Genomic DNA, 12,125 nt, shown 5'->3' with positions numbered 1-12,125 from the left:
TATTTACAACCTCAAAAAAGAAAAAAAAAATATATATCTCTATATATATCTATATAATATAATATAAATGTATATTAAAAATATAAATATATTTTAAAATGTCTGGTCATTTCAACAGTGGGCCTCAGCCAACTTCAAAGATGACTCAAACAAGCTAAAACAACTAAAAATCGGTATGTTTCTAATTTTAATTCACATTTAATTCTTTTTTTTCCTTATAATAACACGAGGACCCCCATGTTGTTGGAAAATATAGTCTATCTATATGAGTTACTTTTTAACCCGTTTAAACATATATAATTTTCAAGACCGTATTGATGATAAAACTGACACTTCGACAGCGTCAAACCTCTCCACCAAAGCACGCATCTGATTTACCCGAGTAATGTAACAAACGCTTGTGTATTGTGTATCTCTGTTGAGTTCAGGTGGCTGGCGATGCAGTGCCATATGGAAACAGCCGTCATCATTATCATCATTCATAATCATCATCTTCATGTTTCAGCAAAGCAGCACTCACCTCGTTCACTAAACCTTGCCAGTCACTTTCACTTCGTTTGGACGAGGTCATCTCTGCCAGCGTTTGGCGATGATATAACGTTTGCAAATCCTAACCTTTCGCGAGCTTTATGAAGACCGAGAGCAGAAACTTCTCCCTTCTTCCTCTCAGCACTGTTTACTCTCGGTCAGCTGGTGCTCAAGATCCGGGTCTGTGAAACTCTGACCCGGCAGCGAGATGCACGATATCAGTGCGGGCGTGGATGAGAAACTGGGAATTTTCAATAGCGAATTTATCAAACAATGTGCAATAAAAGGTAGTTCATTTTTATTTTAGGCACTGAACATATCCAACCAGTAGATGGCGAAAAACACAAATGAAGAGAAACGTAAAAAGAAGACAAAGGTCAGTTGAGAGGAATAGATCTACATTTGTTTTAAATCGGATGAGCCATTATATATTTTGCACATTATTTGCATAATAATAACAACTTTCTTAACACATAACAACAATAAACGTCTCTGAATCCGACTACTGCACAGCACTGAATGTATTCGAACTCGTTCATTATAGTTCGTGATGGGACATGTTATAATACTGCTATGTGCAGTTGTCACATTATAATACATTACCTAACCAATCAAAAGGTGTGATTATGATTCATTTTTATATGACGAGTTTTCTGCCAATATCCATAAATATCTGCCAATATTTATATCATGAGTTTTTCTGCCAATCCCAGGCTCACCAGGTTATAAGGCACTTTTTTATATATTTTTTTTTTGTCTCTAAAAACACTAAACAGCAAGAAACAGCACCACAGCAGGTCTCACATGGCACTGAAAAGTTTTCATGATCCATGAGGTAAATTGCATGCAAGTACAAAATATTTAAAAATGTATTTATATATTTTTCAAATTTATGTTACAGATTTATGTAACAAAAGACGAAAGATTTTCAGTTTTGTTGAAAGATGAAATGATCTGTGTTTTAGTAACTGAGAGAAAAAAACTAAAACTGTTTAAAAGCTTTACTGTGTAAATGTTCAGTATTTATGCTCAGTCACTGTGTTGCAATGACTGCAAAATTTGATGTCAGATCTTAACGTTCATGACGCCGACTTGATGTCCATACGAACACTTTCCCTGGAGTGCCATCTTCTCTCTTTGGCAAAAATGTACACACTCCCAAAGAGATCAGGAAATAAAGCCATCAGGTTGATTGTCACAGCATCAGCTTTACTGTGGAGAGAATGACATAAAACACAATTATTGCGCAAGAAAGTCTTAAAACTGAATGAGTTTGAAACTCATTTTTTATACAATTCTTTGATACTTCTCTCCTGCCTGTTGATCATTCTTGAACAGTTGCTAATTTAATTGTACTCCGTCTTGCATTATCAACATTGCATTACCAGCCCAGGATTTGATATGCAACATTTTCCTGCAATTCAACGATCCGTTGCCAGTTATTCCTGTAACTCACTAATGCTCGTGCAGGTTGCGTATAAATCGCAGCAGGCCCAGTGTGTTCTCAGGATAGGCTTTCTTCTTACCATCCAGTTTCTGCACAAGCTCAGAAGGCAACTGTGAAAACCATATTTTGACAGTGAACAATGCATTTCCACATTACTTATTAAAGATTTAAGCTTTCAATTAAACTTCAACAATAAAAGCAAGGTCAATTATGTTGCATAAAATAAGCAATAACAGCTGGTTTTTAAAATGATTGACTTACTTTAGTCTTCCATTCAGAAAAGCTCTTCCCCTCGCTGTATTTTGCAATGGCATTAAGCAGCTCCTCATCTGCGTTATGGCAGTTTTCAGCCTCTTTCTCGTTTCCCAATATTTTCAGATACCGCACTCTCCTGAGACGATTTCAGAAACATATTACAATCAGCTGTATCTATTCTATAGAGTCTAAAAACTACATACAAATAAATTGTGATTGAAAACAGATTGTTTTAGGCTTAAAAGGAACATATTGGGTATGCTTTGTACTGTATTTGACCTGTCAAATGTCATCAAGATCACATTATACCTGTCATTAGTCCAGAAGAAGGGGTGTGCAAGGGTTTGCTCCACAGTTGGTCTCTCATTTGGATTTTCATTGATCATCCACTCGACGAGATCCTTCACTACGTCATCATCCAGATGCTCCAGTGAGTATCTTCCTCGTGAAATGTTGTACTCACAATCCACATCTTCACCAAATGGATGGTGTCCTCCAGAGAGAATGTAGTAGACTAACATCCCAGCAACCTTCAAACAAGTTACAGTGTTAATTCAGAATTAGTAAAGTTTTAGCAAACTTTGAGTTAATTGATAAATATTGAAAACCCACCTGAATGTCGGCGCTCCTCTTGTAGCCAGTTTTGACTTTCTGATTTATGGTCTCTTTTGCCTTCCAGCATCTAGTTCCAGCGATGCTTGTTCGTAAAGTGGTTTCGCCCTGTTTCAGTCGGCGACTTATGCCAAAATCAGCCAATCTGGCTTGTCCTTTTATGTCTGTAACAAACAGAAAGTTCAAATTATTTCTAGAAAAAAAAGTATTCTAATTAATTTAATCACATAAGTTTAGCTCCTACCAATCAGGACATTCTGGGGTTTGATGTCTCGATGGAGCACTTTGGTCTTCTTGTCGTGTAAAACCTGTAAGCTGCAGAGAACTTCCTTCACCAGCTTCTTCAGAACCAAAGATCTCTCAGCGCTGTCATCTGGTAAATGATCTTGGATATATTCCTCCAGTGTGTACTCACAAAGCTGAAGAACAAGATATCCGAAATGTGCATCCTCTGCAAAGTCCACATATCGCACGATGGAGGGACTTTCAAGTTCCGGGAGTCGTAGAAATTCCTCCTCGTTTCTGAGGTCTTGGTAATTAAACCTGTTCATTCGTTTCACAGCCACCTCAGTGCCGTCATCCCTCAAACCAAGGAAAACCTGCGTTCCATCACTTCCCTTAGCGATCAGAAATTCAGGGTCAAGAACAAGAGTAAGGCTTCCCAGTCTGTATGTCTTGCTAGCATCAATGTTAGCTAGCTTCTCAAGCTTAGACCTCCAACGATGGCTTGTTTGATGCCACCTTCTTGGGATACTTGTCTCATCAGGCTGTGTGAACGGCTGCACACTGGAATTTGATTCCTCAATGGATGTCACTACAGTGTCTGGAAATGATTCTTTACCTTCACTTTCTTGTGATCCTTCTTCTTGCTGGATTTTTTTCTTCTTTTTTTTTCTTTTTCTTCTTCTTCCTGCTTGTTGATAGAGCTGCAGTCTCCTCACATAAACTCTCCACTGCACTCGAACCTGCTGGATGTCTCAGTGATTCATCCAACTTTTGCAGTTTCTTTTTCATGACTTCATCCATCTCTATCTCTGCGGTGTTAAGTATCATCTCTGGGATAGAGGGCAATGCTACAAGTTTAGGAGCAATGTCATATATATAGGCAAACAGTCCATAGGTCCAAACTCTAATTAGACTTGAATAATCAGGACGTGTGAGAGGCAATAGACTTTTGTATAACTTCTCATAGACAGAAAGGTTTAGTCCCAGTTTCTGCTCAGACGTCTTCTGCATCATGACATTGAGTATCATCAGCTGACTGATTATTGCTCCTTGTGCATTTCCAGAGTGCTGAAGACTTTTTGTTAGAATTGACACAAGATCACTGAATACTGGAGGAGAAATGCTTTCACTGACACACAAAGCAGCATATAAGCAGTCCAGTGCAATCAGCCAGTGTTTCTGAGGGATTCTTGGGAAGCGTTTGATGACTCCCTCCATGTATCTGTCTGCACTCTTAGTATCTTTTAACCACTTGATGGCGCTCTGATGATACTGCTCCGCACCTTGACCAATGACACCAAAATACACCTCAAACAAAATTGTATGAATGATAGGATTCTCTTGAAATAAATATTCCTTATAGATTCTGAAAACTTCTATCTCCTTTTTCGTTCGTACAGCACAAGAAAGAGAGAAAAACAGATGTACTTTCTCAAACACTTGACTCTGTGAAGACAATCGACAAATAACTTTCTCCACTTTTTTATCAAGCTCTGGATTCACCCCATAGTTCCTTTCAGGTGAAGCTCCAGCCTCTATAAGTGCTTTCACAATGTCTTCACGATCATGATCAACAGCACATTGTAATGGAGTGAACAACTAAAATCCATCTGGATCAGCTTTTGCTGCAAGTAATCTTTTCACAATAGTCAGTTGAACTCCAGTTAAAGCAGCGTAATGTAGAGGAGTTCGTCCACTTGTTGAGGGTTTGTTTGGATCAGCCGACTCTTTAAGTAGATAAGAGCAGATTTCTTCATTTCTGCATAAAACTGCTGCAGATAATGGAGTAACATCATCTTTCCAGTCTTCAGAAGAGTACAGTCCATTAATATCTCTGCCTCTTATTAATTTGCGAAGTCTCTCTGCCTTGTTGTCTATGATGCATTTTATTAGAGGGTCTGTTTTTCTAGGAACCGCTGGAATTGGAATTGGAAGTGAGATCTGGAATGCCATGGACCTTCAAATGTTCATTTCAGTCTGTGGAGAGATGTTCAACACCATTGTCATTATGGACATTTAATACATCTCATTCTTTAATGTTTTTTTGTTATAAGTAGTTGTGAACTACAGAACAAGTCCAAATCCCAAATGTACAACAACACCATTGTTGGGCAACAAATCTAAAAAATGATTATTAAATTGTATATATTTTTATTATGTAGCCTATATATAAATACACACACATGCATGTATATATTTAAGAAAAATATGTTATATATAAAATATTTATATTTACATAATATAAATTATAAATATATATTAATATTTATATTATAAATATTTTAATTATTTGAATAATTAATTAATCTGTTCATATAATTGACCCTTTCCAATGTCATTGTCGTTGTAGTGTTCACTTCTTTAACCAGCAACTAGCAATATTATACAAAATTTTGCTTAGAGGACAAAATTCACAATTGTTTTCCAATTCATTGTGTGTGTGTGTGTGTCAAAATGATCAACTAAGATATAAAATATATAGCCTATCAAATATTATTCTGGCTATCATTGTGTCCAATTTTCAAGAAGCAAGTGATCAGATCTCTGTAGTGTGTGTATGCTGCGTTAAGGAAAATGACAAAACAAAATGTTCCATATCACTTAACACATCTGTTCTATAAAGCTGAAAAAAGTATAGTATTTAATATCTGTAATGTTACTCGAGTACCCTATAATAACGACAAATAAAGATAATACTTACGCACAATAGTCTATTACTTTTTGTGTGTAATGGTGGTGTTACAAAAACTCCCCACGGTCTTCAGATTTATGTGAAAATGAAACCATACGCCCTTCCTTGTTCTTACATCTGTCAGAATACGTCATTCACTACAGGAGCACATGAGCAAAACTAACTTGTTTACTAATACCATTGTAGCTGCCGTCAGAGGCAACATGCTTTTATACTGTTATATAAACCCTGTGATGCTATGCTGTTAGAAAAGGTGTGCAAAAACTATACTTTTAACACTATTACATTCCTTCAGAGTAAACTTTCTGGGATGACCCAATGACAAACTGTTGTACCTCTAAAGGTACTGTAGCTGCTGTCATAGGCAACTCTCATATATTTCAGTTCATAATATGCACTTTACAGTTAAAAGGTCAATAAATAGTTAAAATGTTCAGAATAATCATTAGAATAAATAAGTAATATATGTCAATTAATTTCATATTATTCAGCTAAAACCATAGAAAAAGGGGGGAACCTATTTCTTTTTGTTCCACTTGGGAATTATTTAATTGTTGCTATCAGGATAGTTTTACCGGTGCACTACAAGTAGAAGAGCCACACGAGAAGAAGAAACTGTAACCCTCCAAGTTTATTCCTCTTGAGTTAGAGAGGCCAATGAGGTATGTGTTTTATCGTGTTAATTGCTTTGCCGTATGTGAACATGTGTAAGTTACGTGACCGTGTGTTAATGTATAATTAGCCAATTAAGTGTATTTTCTTACGTGTTGAATGTGCACCTTATTTATTCGTTTTGTATGTATATTTCGTTTATTATTATGTGTAAAACACCACTTTTAGAGGGTTAATTTAAGTTCTGATGGCATTGTTGGGGCATAAAAGGGCTACAAGACTAGCATGTACAAGACATGTTGAAGACTCGTTTCCAAATAAATGTCTGTTAAAACCAAGAACGACCTGAGCCTTTGATTCAACTCGAGGGGAGTAACAACCATAATGTACATGTACAATATAAATATTAAATATAAACAATAAAATCTTGTTCTTTAGGGAACTAAGACCGGTTGCATGAAAGCCCTTAAGTTAAGAAAACTCTACCCTTAGTGAAACATGATAGTCTACGGCTTGCCTGATGCATAGCATAAAGCTGATATTTAGCGCCTTTTACAACCAACACCAACTGCAGAGATATCTGGATCTAACAACAATTAACAACAAAAAGATGAAGATGAAGATGCCGATGCCGCGCTTGATGACCCGGACAGTATCATAAAGGTGATACAGCCTCAAAAACAAGCCATATATTATTTATTATCATCAATATTAGGCTATTTATTACCAATTGTTTATTATCAATAAATGAGCCTGCAACATAGTAAACTGAAACCACTCGGAGTTTGAAGAACAAAAACAGAAGTTATTTTACAAAAATCATCAAATTGCAACAAAGCGGGAGGGCACACATAATCTCCGATCACCTGCTAGTAGAATAGTTTTGGAAATGGAAAAGGGGAATAAAGCAAGACAATAGGCTAGCACTAAAGGGGAACTTTAATAGCCACATATTTATAATAAAATAAACTCGAACCATATGTATCTACTATTAGTATTACTGCTCAATTATTAATTAATAAATTGATTATTTATTTAATGATTAATGCATTATGAAATTGTTTTACAAATTAAATTAGGTCCCCCTTCACTGGCCTTCTTCCATGTTTCCTCCATCTCTGTTGGTGCCCTTGTTTGTCTATTTAGCTACATCTACCAACCATCATCGCTTGGATTAATGTCACATGTCTGCACGTTAAACGCGATTTTACTCCAATGGGGGAGGAGTATATGAGGAATAACGTTACAGCACATTTATTATTGCACTGATTGGCTATTAGCTGCGAGCAGACAGTGTCAACAATATATTGAAAAAAAAAAACAAACCATAAATGTAAAAAAATTTAGGTTAGGTTTTCCTAACAAGCAACCATATTTTATAAAACAAGCCCAAAAAACTGAAACCCCACGACCTGTGATTTTTAAAAAAAATTTTACACGACTTCTCAGAAAATTCCCGAGCACAGTTGCCAAGTCCGCGTATTTTACGCGACTTTGGGCTTCTTTTTTTGTGAACTCCGACTCTCAGAAAAGTCTGACGTCCAGTCCATTTTTTTATGCCCTTCACTCGCAAACTTCCCTCCGTCTCGTTTACTCGGATATACGTCATTGATTACGTTGCACAAGTGCCCTGGCGGAACCCTTGGAATGGGCTGAACTGGAACGTCCTAAGCCCTTGATCACTTAGGCCCAATCCCAATTCTATTTTATACCCCTTCCCCTTCCCCTCCGCCTACCCCTTCCCCTTGTCCCTTGAAACAGAGTGTCAAGGGGTAGGGGTGAAAATATTCCCCTAAGAATTGGGACACCACTACTATATGTCACACGTCATCATACGTCGTCTAGCTCCTACAATACACACACCTATACTGGTGTGCATTAGAGCCTTTAATTACCGTTCTATATTAATGCGCTGCTTACTGACACACAACGCACACACACACACACACACACACACACACACACATATATATATCGGAGATCGCGCAGTTCACACATTCAGGAGAAAAGAAACTTGTCAACTAATGATATGACGTTAGCAAATATTAGCGATTTTTTGCAAACATTTCTTTGAGTAACATGACCGTAAATATGAACTCACGATTGAATGTAACATAAAACAAATGATTACTTTCCATTAAAATCTTTATTAATGCCAAAAATGCTTACATTTATTTGTCTTTTTGTTCGCTCGGGCAGCCATGTTGCCCCTGAAGCCGGTTTACGCTGAGATAATTCATACCCCTTCGTTTGAAGTGTGGTCCCGAAAAATCTTCGTTTTGAAGGGCTGTCTGGCCCTTCCCCTACCCCTACCTCTCCAACCAAAAGAGAATCGAGACACCCCTACCCCTTCACGTGAACGCGCGAAACGGAGGGGTAGGGGAAAGGGGAAGGGCTAAGGGGTAGAATTGGGATTGGGCCTTAGAATCAGCTATTCAGCTGGTTTATTGTTTACATTTTTCCCCTTACGAATTTGTTTGGTGCAGCATTCTATATGTATATAGGTATGCCTGGGCTGTTATAAAAGTTTTTAAAAAATCATTTATATATTATAGACTTGTTTGGGGTGGGGATAAATGAAACGCGATCTGCGATGACGTCATAATCGTATTGCATTGTGGTCTATGGAGTGGCCTGAAGTGTGCATATGAAGCAGACTCGCTTCCTCTGTCAAAATTGAGGGGTCGAGGGTCTGTCCATATAAACTTTCCTTGTCCACTTCGCGAAGTGGAACGCACTTCAAAATGGCAGCGGAGATTCCCCCGAGGGGAAGTGCTTAGGGAAGTTCGCCAGTGCGTGTCTAAAAGTGGAGTGGAACGCAGCCCAAGTCGAACACAAACAGGCGTGGCGTTGATAGTTTTGCCATAGAAACGACGAGTCGAGGGCCCTTGAACTCTGTCACGGAAATTATGTATAAACCCTAATCAAACAATTTAATAATCAATTTACAATGATTGATTAAAGTCACAATTTTAAATGAGCTTTGTGATTGTAAACCTACAAATTCACACTGTGTGATTTTCTATATTCAAGTGATTTTTCAAGTGATAAAGTGATCTGGCATGGCTCATGACAACCAGAAACTGCTCTGCGTCTAATTTTGCCATGCTAAACTTAGCTATTAACAAATTGAAAATATCCATAAAAACATGTTTTTTAACACAATCTCAAAGTAGGCTTTTATTAAGCAAATCAAGATGTGAATTACTCACACATTGCTTTAAAACTGTTAGCATCTGTTGGCCATGATTCAAACTGACTGAGTTTGGTTCCTTGTAAATTAAATAACATTTGGATGTAAATCCTTCTCCTGACATAAATGTAAAGCACTTAGCTGCTACAAAGGCTAGTAGTGCTATTGACATTAAGTGACATGGCATCTGACGTACAGAAGCCATTGGCACATGACACTATGCTATTGCCAGTGGATGGTGGTATGTGGCACTAGGACTTGTGACATGTTCTGATGGATTGCTTCATATGCCACTGACATGTATCGCGGAACACTGACATAATCACAGAACATGTTGCTGTATGCTGTGACACCTGACTGACAGTCAAGCAGAAGATGTAATTCTGACACAAAATCCTAAATAAATAGCCTAATTTAGTGATTTATTTTTTAAATAAATGTCAATTAAATGTATTTAAAAGTCAGTGATATTTTTTTCAAACATGTTGTCAGTTTGTGGTACTGTACGGTATCCGTATTTGAGTGGCATGTGTACATGTGCATGTGAATGTTTTGTACCAGTGCTATTGTATGTTGTGTATTAAGCTACCTATTCTAGATTCAAGATTTTCATCTATCTATGGCTTTAGTGTTTAAAAAATAAATAAATAAATAAAACAGGCAGTTCCAGTCCTTGATTCTGATTGTTTGAGCCGCGTTCAAAGCCGTTGTAAATTGCTCTACAAACACCTTTGTCCTCGTTAACATCAGTATTCCAGCGCCACTGCGTCTTTGTGTTGCCGTGGTTCTATGTATTATGTTTTTCAGCAAAATTAACTGTTTGTTATTTAAGTATGAGTGACTCGCCTTTAATTTTGAGACAACAGTCACGCCCTTCCCCCATCTTCTCATGTCGGAGAAACGCTCCAGTTACTAACGTAACCTTGGTTCCCTGCAATAAGGGAAACGAGCATTGTGTTGAATCACACTTGGGGGAAACTCCATTTTTCTCTGAATACTGAAGCCTGATTTGTTAACGTTCGTGCAGCTGCACAAACCTATGGCATTTAAGCCAGGCAAAATGAGCACTGCCTATAAGTTGGCACTGATGCCATTTCATCAGAATCTTTCGACTGAGAATTCGCAGCATCGACTCGCATGCAGCTGTATAGCACAGCAGGGCACCCAATGCTCATTCACGTTATCTCAGGGAACCAAGGTTAAGTTAGTCTCTCACATGGCATTGAATCATGCTTGGAGAATGATTTACCATAGCGCCGTGCTATAAGTGCAGAATGGAAGCCGTCCTGCTAACCTAACTCTATTGTGCTGCGAAAAGGGCGTTAAGAAACATAGGCCAACTAGTGAGACTCAGGCCACCAGGCCGGAGCTCTCAGCCAAGACAGTCCAGACCACTTACTAGGGGTGCAAGACAATTAAGCAGACAAGATTCGTGCCTGAAGGACAGGCACATCCCGGTTATAAAACCTAGCAAAGGTAGAGGGTGACGACCAACCAGCTGCCTCGCAAATATCCCCAATGGAAAATCTGCTGGCCCAAGCTCAGGAGGAGGTCATCCCCCTAGTAGAGTGGGCCCTCACTCCAATGGGGCACTCAGAGCCCACTGAGGTATAAGGCGGGAAGAGCTAACAGAGTGATGACCTGTGCAATGACACTTTAGGCATGTAACCTAGCTTGGGTTAGAGGACGACCTTACAGTCGTTTGGCCCTAACTCCAAACAGGAAGCGCTCACTGAGCGCCTTGTAGATGGTGCTCTGGCCTCTGCTATAGTGTTGGCTACCTTCACAGGGAGCCGCAAAGGCTCCTGTTGAGGGGCCATAAATGTAGGCTACATGAATTGGGTTGAGGATGCCACAGGGAACCTTTCACTTGAGAGAGAAGGTCTTTCCTCCGTGGAATCGGCCAGGGAGTTGTAGATGACAGCTGTATCAGTTCGGGGAACCACAACTGGTTTCGAGTGGAGTTACCAGTATAAGTAAGCATCCGGTCTCCCTCATGAGCAACCGGGGGAAAGGCGTCCTGTTCCTTCAAGAAAAATGTTGGGCAATGAGAGCTGTCTTCTGAGGCAAAGAGTTCTACCTCTGCCTTCCCGAAGATCTCCCAAATCATCTGAACCATTTGGGGGTGAAGTCACCTTTCTTCTGGAGACACACTGCCCTGGGACAGCATGTTCAGTCTCCCTGGTTCAGTCTTCCTGGCACGTTCACCGCCCTTAAGGAGCCCAGATCTGTGCCCATAGGAGGAGGTGTCTCTCCATTTAGTAAAGAGAACATGACCTGAGGCAGCCCTGGCAACTTAAGAATGTCACCACCATCATGTTATCCGAATGGACAAGGATGTGGTGCCCTTTTAGGGCTGGTAGTTTTAAAGGCCAGAAAAAAACGCCGCCATTTCAATACAGTTGATGTGCAGGCATTGCTCCAGGCTGGACCAAGAGCCAAACGCTGCTCTGCCCACGCACAGAGCTCCCCAACCAAGGCTGGAGGCGTCTGCCATAACTACCCTCCTTCTGGAGGTCAGTCCCAATTGGATCCCTCTCTGATATAGGCAAGGGGCCTTC

General features: G+C 39.2%; 1 protein-coding gene and 1 pseudogene across 2 annotated transcripts in view; both read right to left on the bottom strand.

Moving 5' to 3' along the window:
* Window positions 1–692, bottom strand: part of ccdc149a (coiled-coil domain containing 149a) — a 17,689-nt gene extending 16,997 nt beyond the window's left edge. The window contains exon 1 of one of the 2 annotated variants that reach the window (XM_016469725.1): window positions 521–692. In XM_016469725.1, the coding sequence (XP_016325211.1) occupies window positions 521–571 (51 nt within the window). In that variant the 5' untranslated portion in view covers window positions 572–692. The remainder of the gene's footprint in view (window positions 1–520) is intronic. The other variant, XM_016469724.1, reaches the window with a different exon arrangement.
* Window positions 693–1,511: 819 nt separating this feature from the next.
* LOC107675408 (uncharacterized) lies at window positions 1,512–5,851 on the bottom strand (annotated as a pseudogene).
* Between the last annotated feature and the right edge of the window lie 6,274 nt (window positions 5,852–12,125).

The sequence above is a fragment of the Sinocyclocheilus anshuiensis genome, unplaced genomic scaffold, assembly GCF_001515605.1.
Source record: "Sinocyclocheilus anshuiensis isolate Anshui unplaced genomic scaffold, SAMN03320099.WGS_v1.1 scaffold1081, whole genome shotgun sequence".
NCBI lineage: Eukaryota > Metazoa > Chordata > Actinopteri > Cypriniformes > Cyprinidae > Sinocyclocheilus > Sinocyclocheilus anshuiensis.
The sequence above is the reverse complement of the archived record's forward strand: the minus strand, read 5'-3'. Positions and strand labels throughout refer to the sequence as shown.